This window comes from Lytechinus pictus, chromosome 19 (genome assembly GCF_037042905.1).
Source record: "Lytechinus pictus isolate F3 Inbred chromosome 19, Lp3.0, whole genome shotgun sequence".
NCBI lineage: Eukaryota > Metazoa > Echinodermata > Echinoidea > Temnopleuroida > Toxopneustidae > Lytechinus > Lytechinus pictus.
In genome coordinates this window covers 13,459,494-13,472,500 of record NC_087263.1, presented here as the reverse complement: position 1 = coordinate 13,472,500, position 13,007 = coordinate 13,459,494, and the positions used below count along the sequence as shown (strand labels likewise).

At 35.7% G+C, this 13,007-nt stretch overlaps 1 protein-coding gene across 3 annotated transcripts in view; it reads right to left on the bottom strand.

Moving 5' to 3' along the window:
- The window catches only part of LOC129282359 (uncharacterized), a 24,278-nt gene extending 16,018 nt beyond the window's left edge, over positions 1-8,260 (bottom strand). The window contains exons 1-4 of one of the 3 annotated variants that reach the window (XM_064113663.1): positions 8,041-8,137; positions 7,871-7,904; positions 3,711-4,096; positions 3,171-3,218 (exon numbers count right to left, since the gene is read on the bottom strand). In XM_064113663.1, the coding sequence (XP_063969733.1) occupies positions 3,171-3,218; positions 3,711-4,065 (403 nt within the window). In that variant the 5' untranslated portion in view covers positions 4,066-4,096; positions 7,871-7,904; positions 8,041-8,137. Of the gene's footprint in view, positions 1-3,170; positions 3,219-3,710; positions 4,100-7,870; positions 7,905-8,040 lie in introns of all 3 variants that reach the window. The other 2 variants (XM_054918247.2, XM_064113662.1) reach the window with 2 other exon arrangements.
- Between the last annotated feature and the right edge of the window lie 4,747 nt (positions 8,261-13,007).

Below are 13,007 nucleotides of genomic sequence, written 5' to 3'. Positions count from 1 at the left end.
ATATTTTGTTTTTATATCCTATACTTTTGAAGTAAGAACGATAAATCTGGATGTTCTGGTCATCGTTGATTCATCTCCAATCTGTGGAGGTGCCGTGGCCGAGTGGTCTAAGGCGCCTGGCTCTACATAAAAAAGTCCGGAGTTCGATCCCGGCCGCGGCACCTATGCCAGTGAGCAAGGCATTTAATGCGCAATGCTCTTTTATCCTGCTTTCAAATAAACGGAAATGCTATAGGCATTATTGGTAACTTGGTGTGCACTTGTTGTTTAAAAAAAAAAATCTGAACAAAAGTCCCCAAGGGGGGGGGGTACTCAAATTATAACATGATGCCTATGTGCCGCGCCAAAGTAGAGGGTCGGGGGCTCTGGAACTAAATATTGGTTTGAAAAGGCTCTTGGATCAACGATTGCAAAAAATGCAATGCTCTGGAACTGAACACATCAAAAAAGGGGGTCTCCGGAATTCATTAGGTCGAAGGTGTCGTGTAGTAGCGGCTACGTAAAAAAAACGCACGCGTGTCTTGCTAGATTCATATCGGGCTAGCGCAAACTAGCTGCGGATACGGGGAGCTTCGGCGGCCCGGCGCTATGGCTCTGCGCCGATCGAGCTCACCGCTCCGACCGGCTGAGTACTAGTAGTTCATGATTGGCGTGCACTGGAATGGGAAATCACGAATTTGAGGGTTTCTGGAACGGGGGAAAAATAGGAACTTCTATGGCTTTCTTAATTGGTGATGCTCTGGAACCGAAATTTAGGCTGAAAATGGGGGTCTCAACTGCGGCACATACGTATCATACATTTATGCTAAGTATTTTTTTTTTAATAGTTAATACATTTAGTCTCATTATTTTGTTTGAACCAATTATGATACACGATTTAATCAATTTAGGATATGATGACGAATGAAGCCTATTTTTAGTTTTGGTAGCCCACCCCCCCCCCCCTTAAAAAAAGGGTAAATGCATGTCACTATTTCTATTATCTATTATTAGATTAGGTCTATACAGTGCGTCCCAGAAAAAAACGAAACCGAGATTAAGCGATGATTTATCATAACCTAATCACAAATACAATAGACAAATGACCTACCAATGTAAAGCTTAGAATCTCCTCTTTCATCTGATGTTACTTAGATTATTCCTCATTCACGCATGATTGAGCAAAAACAATTTGAACAAAGGATACAAAAAACTCATTTGGCGGGGGGTATCTGAATTTCAAGAAGAAAATCACATGCCTAAAAAGGTCAATATCTGTTCTTTTATTTGATACCTTAATCACAAAAAATTGTCAAGAAGTAAAAAAGTTATGTTCCCTCGAAACAATGCTTGTATTTCCACAATTTCATTGAATAAACGTGTTTCACCGGTTTCACACAGAAGCTATCGCATGGTTTCTTTTTGAAACCCAGATACAGCCCGCCAAATGACTTTTTGGTATCCCCTCTTCAAACTGTTTTTACTCACTCATGTTTGAATGAGAAATATTCTAAGTAATTTCAGATGAAAGAGGAGATTCTAAGCTTTACAATGGTAGGTCATTTGTCTATTGTATTTGTGACTAAGTTATGATAAATCATCGCTTAATCTCGGTTTCGTTTTTTCTGGGACGCGCTGTATATATGCGTGTGCCTTAAGACGGTTATGGTGTGACGAATATAAGCTAGAAAAATTGTTTTATTGGATGGATCAGTCAGTCAATCCTGGATCAATTTACCGATTTTACATTTAAAAAATTATTTCATCGAGTGCCCAATCAAAATGGAATATATGCGTGTGTGTCTTGTTTATATCAATTCTTTTCTCAAGCATGCAAGGGGCTTAAAATGTCAGAATAATTTCGGTCGATAGCTTTCTATCTGCATGAGAAAGAGCTCAAGAAGCAATGTTGAATAAAACGAAATACATTGCCGATATAGCGGGCGCTAGATTCCCAATTCAAACTCTAACGGGTGAAACACATTCAGTGACGAGTCTACCTTTGTAATGTTGGCATGTTGGATGAAACTCTAGTCTAATTTAACTTACTGACTATTTACAGAAGTTTTAGACAGGGTCTAATCAAAGTTTTTCTTTCTCACCCCCCCCCCCCCTCTCTCTATCCCTCTCTGAAAATAAAAACATTTTCACAGCCATTCGTTACTTGTCTTGTCTTCCGTAGGCTAAAAGTTTACACTAAGCAACAATTTCAATTACTGTATAAATACTACCTTGGGAGGCACAACATGAGTTCCATCAAATCGTAGTACATAAAACTGCTCGGATTATTTCATCTTTTAACCCTTCTCGTTAAAAAAGGGGTCATAACAGTTTTAGGAAGTTGGTTTAACCCGTTAAAAACCCATTAAAAGCTTTTGGTAAAGGTTAGATAATGTAAAACTTAACTCGAGTATAATCTCACAATCCAAGTTTTTGAAAAGTGAAGTGGTTCATTGTGTACCTTTTCAACCGTTATTATTCAAAATTGCCATTTTCAACAGCTACAATTTGGTACTCTCGGTAACGCTTTATTTTGTATGATTAATAGCCATTTGAGCACTTAATCTACAAATTTAGTAATTTGATATACTGAAGAAAGCTTCTTCAGCTTTCTTGAATTTGTTAGCCAATTACATGCTTGAGAATATAGGTTCCATAAAGAAGGCAGAAAATAATACACAGATGCTCTACTTTGGTGTAACAGCGGTAAATTTACGCAATAAAACACAGCTTTATTCTGTATCTTTAATTTCATTACCGTTTAAAGGCACAGATTTTCATAAAATCGTACAATTAACTGGAATGATGATAGAAGCATAATGTGGAACATCAACATTATAGATAGTCTTTAAAATTTTACATATCAGATTTGTTCGCTCACAGTCAGATAAAGCAATCTAAAAAAAAGATATTCTCAACTTTTTTATTTCAAATAGTAAGTTCTAATCAATTTTACCACTTTTCAAAGATGTTGATTACAATTAGTATTATTTACCAGGGAAAAAACTATTATTGTATTTTTTTTGTATTATGGCAAAAAATAATCTGAAGGCATATTCAAATCGATTATTCGATCATTGTTTCTTATCATATTTCTTTAACGCTTACAAAATCTAACATTAACATGATTAAACATGTTAAAGACACTTTAAAGTATTTTAATTAAAGAAGTTGCCTCCCAAAACACTTACGTGCACTGGCAGAAAATGATACACTGGCGAAGATGCTACTGTAAGAACCTAGAGATGAAAAAATATATGCAGAGAAATATAGGCCAATGTCAGAAATTAAATAAGAAAAAAAAGATACATGATGAATCACAAAGATGTTTAAAATGTAAAAAGATATTAATTGTAAAAGAATGCTGTATCAGTATGAGGCCATGTTGTATGTAACGTAAGAACAATCCAATTTGGATATAAAATCTGGGATTGTGGGCTTGTGCAGATAAAGGTCATTTGAACCAAGCTCCAACACCCACTGTCGTGAAACTCTTCCTGGATGATTGCCTGACGAAGCAACGACGATGCTATAGGCGGATGCCTCGAATGAAAGGTGATTACCAAACTACTTTTTTATCATGTTCAGAATAATGTACAGATCAGGATTAGAGTTTATCTAGTTTTCGAGGTTATAGATTTTAGGTTTGGCTTAACGTTCAGATTTTCCATCGGAGCAATTGTCGCCGGAGCAAATGTCATGGAACCCTACAAACAGATTTGTTAACTTACCAGAGACGTCAACTTGAGCGGAAAGCTTGGAGGCGTAGCTTGACTCCCCATAAAACGTCGTATGAGTGGACGAAGTGACCGCACTGCTGCGATGGATGAACGCAACCTCATCGGGAACCGAATACAAGTTATCGTTTGACGTTTTCGAAAGGTCGTAGGACAGTTTGAAGATCCGTCGACTGACCAAGAGGCCTGGGTCTACACCTCCGATTCCGAAGCTGCCCTCAGGGTTACCGTCAATGATATCGTACCCGATACCGATGAAGTTGATACCGCTTGGTGTTGAAAGCTGCGCATCTACAGCTACCATCATCACCACCAGCAGCAGGATGGCTCTCTTAACGCGGTCGACCATCTTGGAATTCAAATATATTCCCGAATATTACCTGCTGAGCAATTAGCAAAGAACCGGGTATGCGGTGAGAAATAGTATTTTTTCATCCCCCCCCCCCCTTCTCTCCCTCCCGTTCTCTCCCCCTCTCTCCATTTTCACGTATTGGTATCAATGATGACAAGAAAGAGCCGAAAGTTAATGCGTTTTCTGTTAATCAAGTATTTTTTTTAGGAAATAACTCAAAATTTCAACGCCCTGCGTCTTTATGGTGTCCATTACAGGGTGGGTTCAGATCAATCAAAAATCAGAGAGAGGGAGCATCATTTGCTTACATGAATGTTTCTATGAGCAAGATCTTGTTTTGTGTATAGTGTATCCTGTGTTATGATTCTTTATACTTTCATTAAAATTATTAACAGCGATGCATGCCAAGGGCGTAGGTTGGTTTGAGGATGGGGAGGTTCACATCCTCTGGGGAGGTGGAACTAAAGTTTGGAAAATCAGCTGTTGAAAGCTGAAGAGGGGGTACAAATTTCGTTTTGCTTGCCAGTGTCGGAACTCCTCTGCCTCAGCTCAGTGGGAGGGTGCAGCACGTGCAGCCAGTGCATCCCCCGCCTGCCTACGCCCTTGCATGCTATAAGCAAACCTATTTCACAAGCAATGCTTTCACGATTGCCTCCGCAAGACAGCTTTTAAGTTACACGATCCCACTGTCTTTATTAATTTATTACATTGCTATATTTTTAATAATCATCTTGGGATGTACAAACTGTGTTTACTTCGCTTTTATTGTGGAAATAATCATATGAAATAAAACATCTGTCTGAGAATGCGCTCTTATTCTTTGACGGATTTTCATCAAACCTTCATCACTCTTTTCCTTTCCTTTTCTGCTTTCATTTAAAGGACAAGTCCACCCCAGAAAAATTGTTGTTTTAAGAAATAGAGAAAAATCAAACTAGCATAACACTGAAAAATTCATCAAAATTGGATGGAAAAATAAGAAAGTTATAACATTTTAAAGTTTCGCTTATTTTTCACCAAACAGTGACATGCACAACTCAGTGACATGCAAATGAGATAGGCAATGATGTCCTTAACTCACTATTCTTTTGTTTTTTTATTGTTTGAATTATTCATTACTACATTTTTTTACAGAATTGACAATAAGGGCGAACCTGACGGAACCATAAAGTATTATATAATGCTAATTCTACATGTTCAGGGAGGAATTAATCGTTGTTTCACTTGACAATGAGGAAAAAAATAGAATATTTCATACAATAAAATACAAAAGAAATAGTGAGTGAATAACGTCATTAGTCTCTTTATTAGCATACCGAGCAGGATGTGCATATAACTGTTTAGCTGATGGATTGATTGATTGGTTTATTTAATTATTAATATGATTTACTTAACTTCAAGTTCAACAATAAACTTACAAAATAATGCGAGATATTACAAAATGAAATAAAATGTGAACCTTCTGGAAAGTATATAGCTTGTTATTGAAGGTTCCCCTAAAATAATCGTACAAGTGATACAAAAATACAACATTCCTACATTCTATAAAGGCGACCGCACACCTTACGATTGGTCTGCGACCCGATTTCAGAATAAAATGTAGCAGGATTTGATGCTAACATTGAGACTAGGAATATCTTACTGCGTAATGTTCTAAATCGTCGTACGAATATCTATGTTCAAATATGTGACTATGCTATCATCCTTCTTAGAATAAAAGCGAATTTAATATCTAGTCGTAATGACGTCATAGCAGTCGTACGATTGGCTACGATTTGAAACTAAATTGGCCTTTACTCCGAAATAAAGGCTTGCAATCTTTCAAAATGGTTATATTAGTATTCTTTCAATTACTTTTAACCTCAAATAAAATGATATGTTCCATTCACATTTTTAGAAAATGAGCAAAATGCGATTTGTTCCAAACTCGGATCGCGAACAGTCGTAAGGTGTGCGGTGGCCTTAAAATATACAAATTATTCAAATCTAACTTCATATGAAATAAAAAGTAAATAATATCCTTTAATTATAATCATGATCTCCAACAACATAATAGACAGATGAGGCTGGAAAAATATCAAGATATGACAAGTCAAACCAACGGGACACCACGAATTGAACGATCCAGGGGGGGGGGGGGCATTTCTTAAAGCTGTTCGTAAGTTAAGAACGACTTTAAGAAAGACTGGTGAACCATTCTTACGTGCAAAACCATCGCCAATGAATATACCATTTACCACAAGAAAGGATCACCAGTCGTTCTTAAAGTCACTCTTAACATACGAACAGCTTTATGAAACAGCCACCAGGAAGAGTACTTATGAGAACGTTACAAGATCAAGACATAACAATAAATGGTAAAACAAATACAAGAACACTATAAAGTGCGTATAAAAATAAAAACGGGACGGTTTTGAAAAGGCTGTCGAAATTTTGCTTCAAATTATGATGTTTATATGATGACGTTAATAAATGTTTTGAAGCTTTAATTTTGAAATGCAATTGGAAAAAAATAAGTTTCGTTCACGAAATTTTTTGTTAGAGGTTCATAAAAAGGGTTGCGCCTAAATCATCAGACTTCTTGCTAATCAGCAAACTTCCTCTCAACCTTTTCATTATCTTTGCCAATTGCCATAATTTTCGAATTATGCTGTGAAAATTCACTTACAAAGCTATTTATTTACTTGAATTGCTTTTTTATGATATATTTTATAAACTTTGAATATTCTATTAAGGAAAAACAAAAAATGTCAACCCAAGTAAGAGGATTTGCATTATGAGTGGGAGAGCTTGGTAAAATCCTTTCATTGTTTGTTACAAAAATTATGGTGCATTTTAAAGACACGTGTCCTGTCAAGAACATAATTGACAATAGGATTCATGTCTTTCAAAGGCACCATGACCTTTGTTGCACACATTGCCGTACGCAGGTAGTCTGCTGTGCAAACCCTTCACTCGAGTTAAGGGTCTGAATGTGCAGCCTACTCATGCCTTGTTTACTGAAGGCCCTCTCGCTCAGGGAGTTTTATATGTGCTAGTCTTTGCGTGGAGACACACTTGCTGATCAAAGCTTCAATCAGGACCTGTGCCTGCAGACTAGTACACAAGGGTGGCAGGGGCCAGTTGTCCCCCAGAAGATGTGAAAACTAGCATATTTTAATGAAAAAAAAATATTTTTTTTAAAAATCACCAAAGGTGTGCATGAAATCCTTCAAGATCAACGCAAAATAGACCCAAAGACAAGCCCGGTTGCTTCGCTCTGTTGCTCTCGAGTTTCTTTGAAAAATTGTATGCGTCCAGCCCCCCCCCCCCCCTACCAAAGAAATTTCTGCGAACGGCCATGGTTTCAGTAATAAATTGATCTGATTACATTACAAGCTCTCCCTATTAATAATGCAAACCTCCTTGCTTTGGTTGACAATTTCATCTCTCTTATGAAGGAGTATTCAATTTTAAAAGCTATGCTAACATTTCAATGAAAAAAATAATAATTCGGTAAATTAATAGCTTTTTAAATGGATTTTGTAACAATGATTAAAAAATGGCAAAGATAATGATAAGGTTAAGAGGAAGTCCGCTGAGCAAGAATTCTGATTAATATTTTCTAATGTTCCTGCCATTTCTTTTTACCCCTGACAAAAACGTCCCGTGTTCACTCAAGCATGGACAAACTTATTTTTTGTATTGGCATTAAAAAGATAATACATCAGAGCATTTATCAACATCAAAATATAGTTCGAGAAGCACAGGGTTAAACTATCACCAACTATCACCACACAAAGAGAGATAGCAGTAACATTACCTCTGTTCAGAAAAATCGGGTCGGATTTACACCCCTGCAGAACAACAAAAACAACAACAAATTACATCAAATTAGGCTACACGGCAACGCACGAATGTTAAAACGAAAACCTTTGTCAATGGACTCTAGAAATACACCAGAAGAATTGCTAAGTATAGGTTTTTTTTTACCTTTGTTTCGTCTTCTTCTTCGCGGTGATTCTCTCATCTGTATGTCGACTGTGTTCTTTGCAACCTGAACTGCTTTCTGAATTGCTAGAAGGAACGTGGTTGAATATAACTCGAAGGAAACAAGAGAGCTGCATCATGTTTCTTAAATTCTAATTGGTAGACAGGTGGATTAAGTCCCGCCCATCACTGCAAACTCTAGCCAATCAGTGCAGTTGTGTCCTTGTAATTGTGATCGCCGATGAATACATGGTGCTTCTTCTATTTATTTATTTATTATTTATCATTTATTTCAATATATTTAACCAGGGTAGCCCACTCAGCAATAAACTGGTCTCCCGTGGGGCCCTGGAATACATGATAAAAACAAGTATAAAAACAAGTATAAAAACATTTAAATACATATGAAATATACACAGAAATATTCTAAATAACTTAACTCATATCATAACAGAAAACAGAGTAGCAAGCATACTGCATCCTTAAAAAACATGATACTAATTAACAAATTACATACAAAGCAATGCATATAGATAAAATAAATTAGATAGACATAGAAAAGTTGATTTCAAATTAAAAGGCAAAAATAAAATTTAAAATTTAAAAAGATGCACTTTCAGTTTCTGTTTAAAGATTGATAGAGATTTTGACTGTTTCAAATTAAATGGCAAGTTGTTCCAAAGTAAAATCGCTGAGTAAGATAAAGAGTGTTTAAAAATTTCGGTATGAGTTTTTGGGGTGATCAAATTATCTTTTGCTGCATATCTAGTGTTAAAACAATGAGAATCACTTGCAAAAGTAAACACATTACGATAGAATTCCGATGACAGACCATTGATACATCTATACATAAAAATACACTTGAAATAGGTAACGCGATCGTTGAAGGGGAGCCATTGGAGTTCACGAAACATTTCTTTTGAGGGGGTATAAAAATTACATTTTTGAAGTTTGATTATACGATCTGTGTGCATATTGAAACGCAACCCCCAGATTTCACAGCAATAATCAAGGTGTGATTGGACTAAACATAGGTATAGAGTCTTGAGGGTATTTTGGTCAACATAAGGCATAACCCTTCTTAGCATACTTAGGCTGGCATACACCTTTTTACATACATTATCAACTTGGTATGACCAAGATAGGTGTTGATCAATTATGACTCCAAGACATTTTATCGTTGTACACCGTTCTATAACATCTACATTAAATTTGATAATTACATTTTCCATAGAAATATTAGATAGCTTTTGGGGTGTCCCTATTAACATAAACTTTGTTTTATCCGTGTTAAGTTTTAGTTTATTTACGTTTAACCATTCTTTTAAGGAACTCATATCATCTTGAAGCTTATATTGAATATCTTGTGCAGACGTACTGTGAACATATAATGTGGTGTCGTCTGCGTACATGGTAATACTACAATATTTCAGGGTATGAACCAAATCGTCGATGTATATCAAGAAAAGGAGCGGCCCAAGGACGGACCCTTGTGGTACTCCTAGCGAAACAGATTGCTCATCTGAGAGAGTGCCTCGTACAGCTACTTTGGGTTCTATCATTGAGATAAGAATTAAACCACGTAATAACTTTATCTATATAGAAGGCAGTGGCGTACCGTGGGTCACGGCATTGGGGGGGCACCAGCTAAAATTTTGAGTCACTTCGTGAGCGCGCGAAGCGCGCTCAGTTGCAAGGTATACTGACCTAATAGAGACATTTTAAAGACAATGCCATTAAACGGATGTATCTCACTAATCAAATAATGCGAGCGCGAAGCGCGAGCTGAAAACTTTGATATTCAGACCTAAAAAGGGACATAATCACATTTTTGTAATCATGATACGTACCCGTCTCGCTAAGCAATGCGAGCGCAAAGCGCGAGCTGAAATTCTTGTATATATTGACCCCAAACAAGGAGATTTTAAGGACTATATATATTTTAGGAATCCATTAAGAGTATACATATCTAACCATAGTCATCTAATGCGAGTGCCAATTATGCGCTTGTTGATTTTGTTAGAATTACATCTAAACACATGAAGCACTTGTAGTTATTGTAATCATGAATATCATACGCATCTCACTAATCAAACATTGCGAGCGCGAAGCGCGAGCTGAAAATAAAGATAATTCAGACCTGAAGAGGGACATTTTAAGGCTTGTTTGTAGGAATTCACGAAGACCATACGTATTTCACTAATCAAGTGATGCGAGCGCGAAGCGCGAGCTGAAATTTTTTGATATTCACATCAGAAAAAAAGGGTCATTTCGAGGACTGATCCGTATTCATGGAGAGCAGACATATCTCACCAATCCACTAATGCGAACGTAATCACGGACAGGAAATGTTTTATATTAAGACCTTAACATGGGGCAATCACTTTAAGTAGTCATGAAAAAGAAGCATTTGTTACTACATAAAACAATGATAACTAGAAGTGCGAGGAAATATATTTGGTGTATATTGACTTGGAAACGGTAGGTTTTAGTACAGCAGGATTATATATATCATTAAACAGACAATGCAAGCACCAAGAACAGTGAAGACATAGGCCCTGAGAAAATTATGTTTCATAAAGTTATGATAAAAAAGTTTATTATGTAATGTAACATAACATAGTTATAATATAAAATTATAATGAATAAGAAGTTCTTCTTTCCCACTTCGTTTCTCTTTCTTTCTCCCTCTTTTTCTTCTTTTCCCCGTTTTTTTTTTTGTGTTTTTGTTTTTTGTCAGCCGATTGGGGGGCACGTGCCCCCCCCCGTAGTTACGCCACTGATAGAAGGCACAGGTGACGCCAAACAAATAAATACAACAACAACAATAGTAAAAATACCAACAATGATGATGATTATAATGATAATAATAACAATGGTAATGATAATAATGATAATAAATTAATAATAATAAATTGGTTCTTATATAACGCATAATCAATTGAAATTGCTCTATGCGCTTTGTACAAATTGCTCTTCAATATTACAGTTACACTACAACAAAAATAAATATGTTTTCAAATTTCTTTCAAAAGATTCAACAGAAGTACATGATCGAAGGTGAATTGGTAAACTATTCCATAATTTGGGACCGCAAAAATCAAAACTAGCTCCCCCCCCCCCCTTTTGAAACAACTCTAGGAATTTGTAAAATTGTAGTGTCTTTACTAGAACGAAGTCAATAATGTGGCCGGTGTGGGGATCTAAGTAAACTATAGAGGTATTCGGGTGCCATTTTATGATGATTATAATAATGATAATGGTATTAATAACAATAATAAGGATTCATGACCTTTAATATTTTCCGGTCTGAAAATTGCGTTGGTAAAATATTACACGAGTACGGAAATATTTTAAAGGAAAACTGATTAAAGAAATGAACATAACTTTCCAACCTTCGGGGCTTTAAGATGGCACCAAAATATTGAAAATGAAAATAAATTTTACTCGTAAGAGATATTTGAAATTTTCTCCTAATTTGTCTGATATTAATATCAACGATCATGTGTAATGGAATAACTCACAGATCAAAACAGAGGTGAAAATTATATATTAATGATTGTACATGTTTTATAGATGAACAAAATAGATTATTTTACATACAACGTTTCAAAGTAAAAAAAATTGATTTATGCAATGCATAATGAATGAAATAATTTTCTTTAATAATAACATTACAATTATACGCCGTGTTATACTACTCAAGGTGATATTAACAATCAAAACAAAGTTTATTCAAAGAAATTTATTTGAAAGTTCTTATAAGTGCACCGCCTTTGCAAATGAAATAGGCACTTAGATAATCCTAAGTGTATGATAAACACAAAAAAGATTGACGTCGAGGCATGTTCCTCGGTGATACTTGCAGATTCCAGCTCCATATTTTTAAATGTTTTTGAAAACAGGACACTTTCTACCCTAATCCATTTGAATCTTTGAGAATTTCCCTAATTTCTATCTTATCTAACCTGTCTCAATTTTTTGTAATACTTTGACATGGATTTGAAGATGTTTTATCTTTAGAGGAGGAACTCAAGGCCTCTATGATATCAAATACCCATCCATAGTACAATACCCACCGCAAGGGACTTAACACCCATTGATGCCGATCATATATCCCTTCAAAACTGTAAAAATCACACTTCAAATTGTATGAACATCGACTTACTGGTATACAGCTGACCCTTTTTAATTGACCCCCAAGGTCTGTACACTCCAAAAAATGAAGTGCTAACTGTTAGCACTTACAGAGCTTGCATAGTAACAACACTTCCTAGTGCTGATTTTTCTTGTTCATGCACTTCGGAGTGCTGATTTTTCTCGTTCAAATGTGATTTAGAAAAAGCAGCACTCCGGAGAGCAGTCAGAATACAAGTTCCCTAAGTGCTAAATTAGCACTTCATATTTTGGAGTGTAGTTCTAAGTTGAACTACAAAAATCAGCACTCCGGCGTGAGTGTATCGGCACGTTTATCACATTGTCGAGATAACCATACATACCTATTCTCTTCGCGTATTCCATAAACATGATAAAGTTATCAAAATATCCCTTTACCATGTTTACAAGATTAATTGTCAAAGCCTATCAGCTAGTTCTGCGCGCTCACATTTTGATTGGTGAGTAATGTACACCTCTGTTTTAAACAAACTACTTAAAATCCCCTTAAATTTCTGCTCGCAACTTGCGCTCGCATCGTATTCATAATCACAAAAGTGTTAAAATGTCAAGTTTTCAGATCTCAACATCAACAAATGTCGTGCTCTCATTAGGTTTATTACATTAATAAGATAATAACATTTTCATGAATTCCTAATAATTGAATAATTGTTCCTTTTTCAGAATGGAATATCGACAAGTATTATTTCACTCTTACATGTAAGAAAGAGGAATAGGAAGATCATTTTTCATATAACAAAATTTCCTTTAATGTCTTTTTCCTAGGTCAAAATAATCATAATTTTAAAAAATAT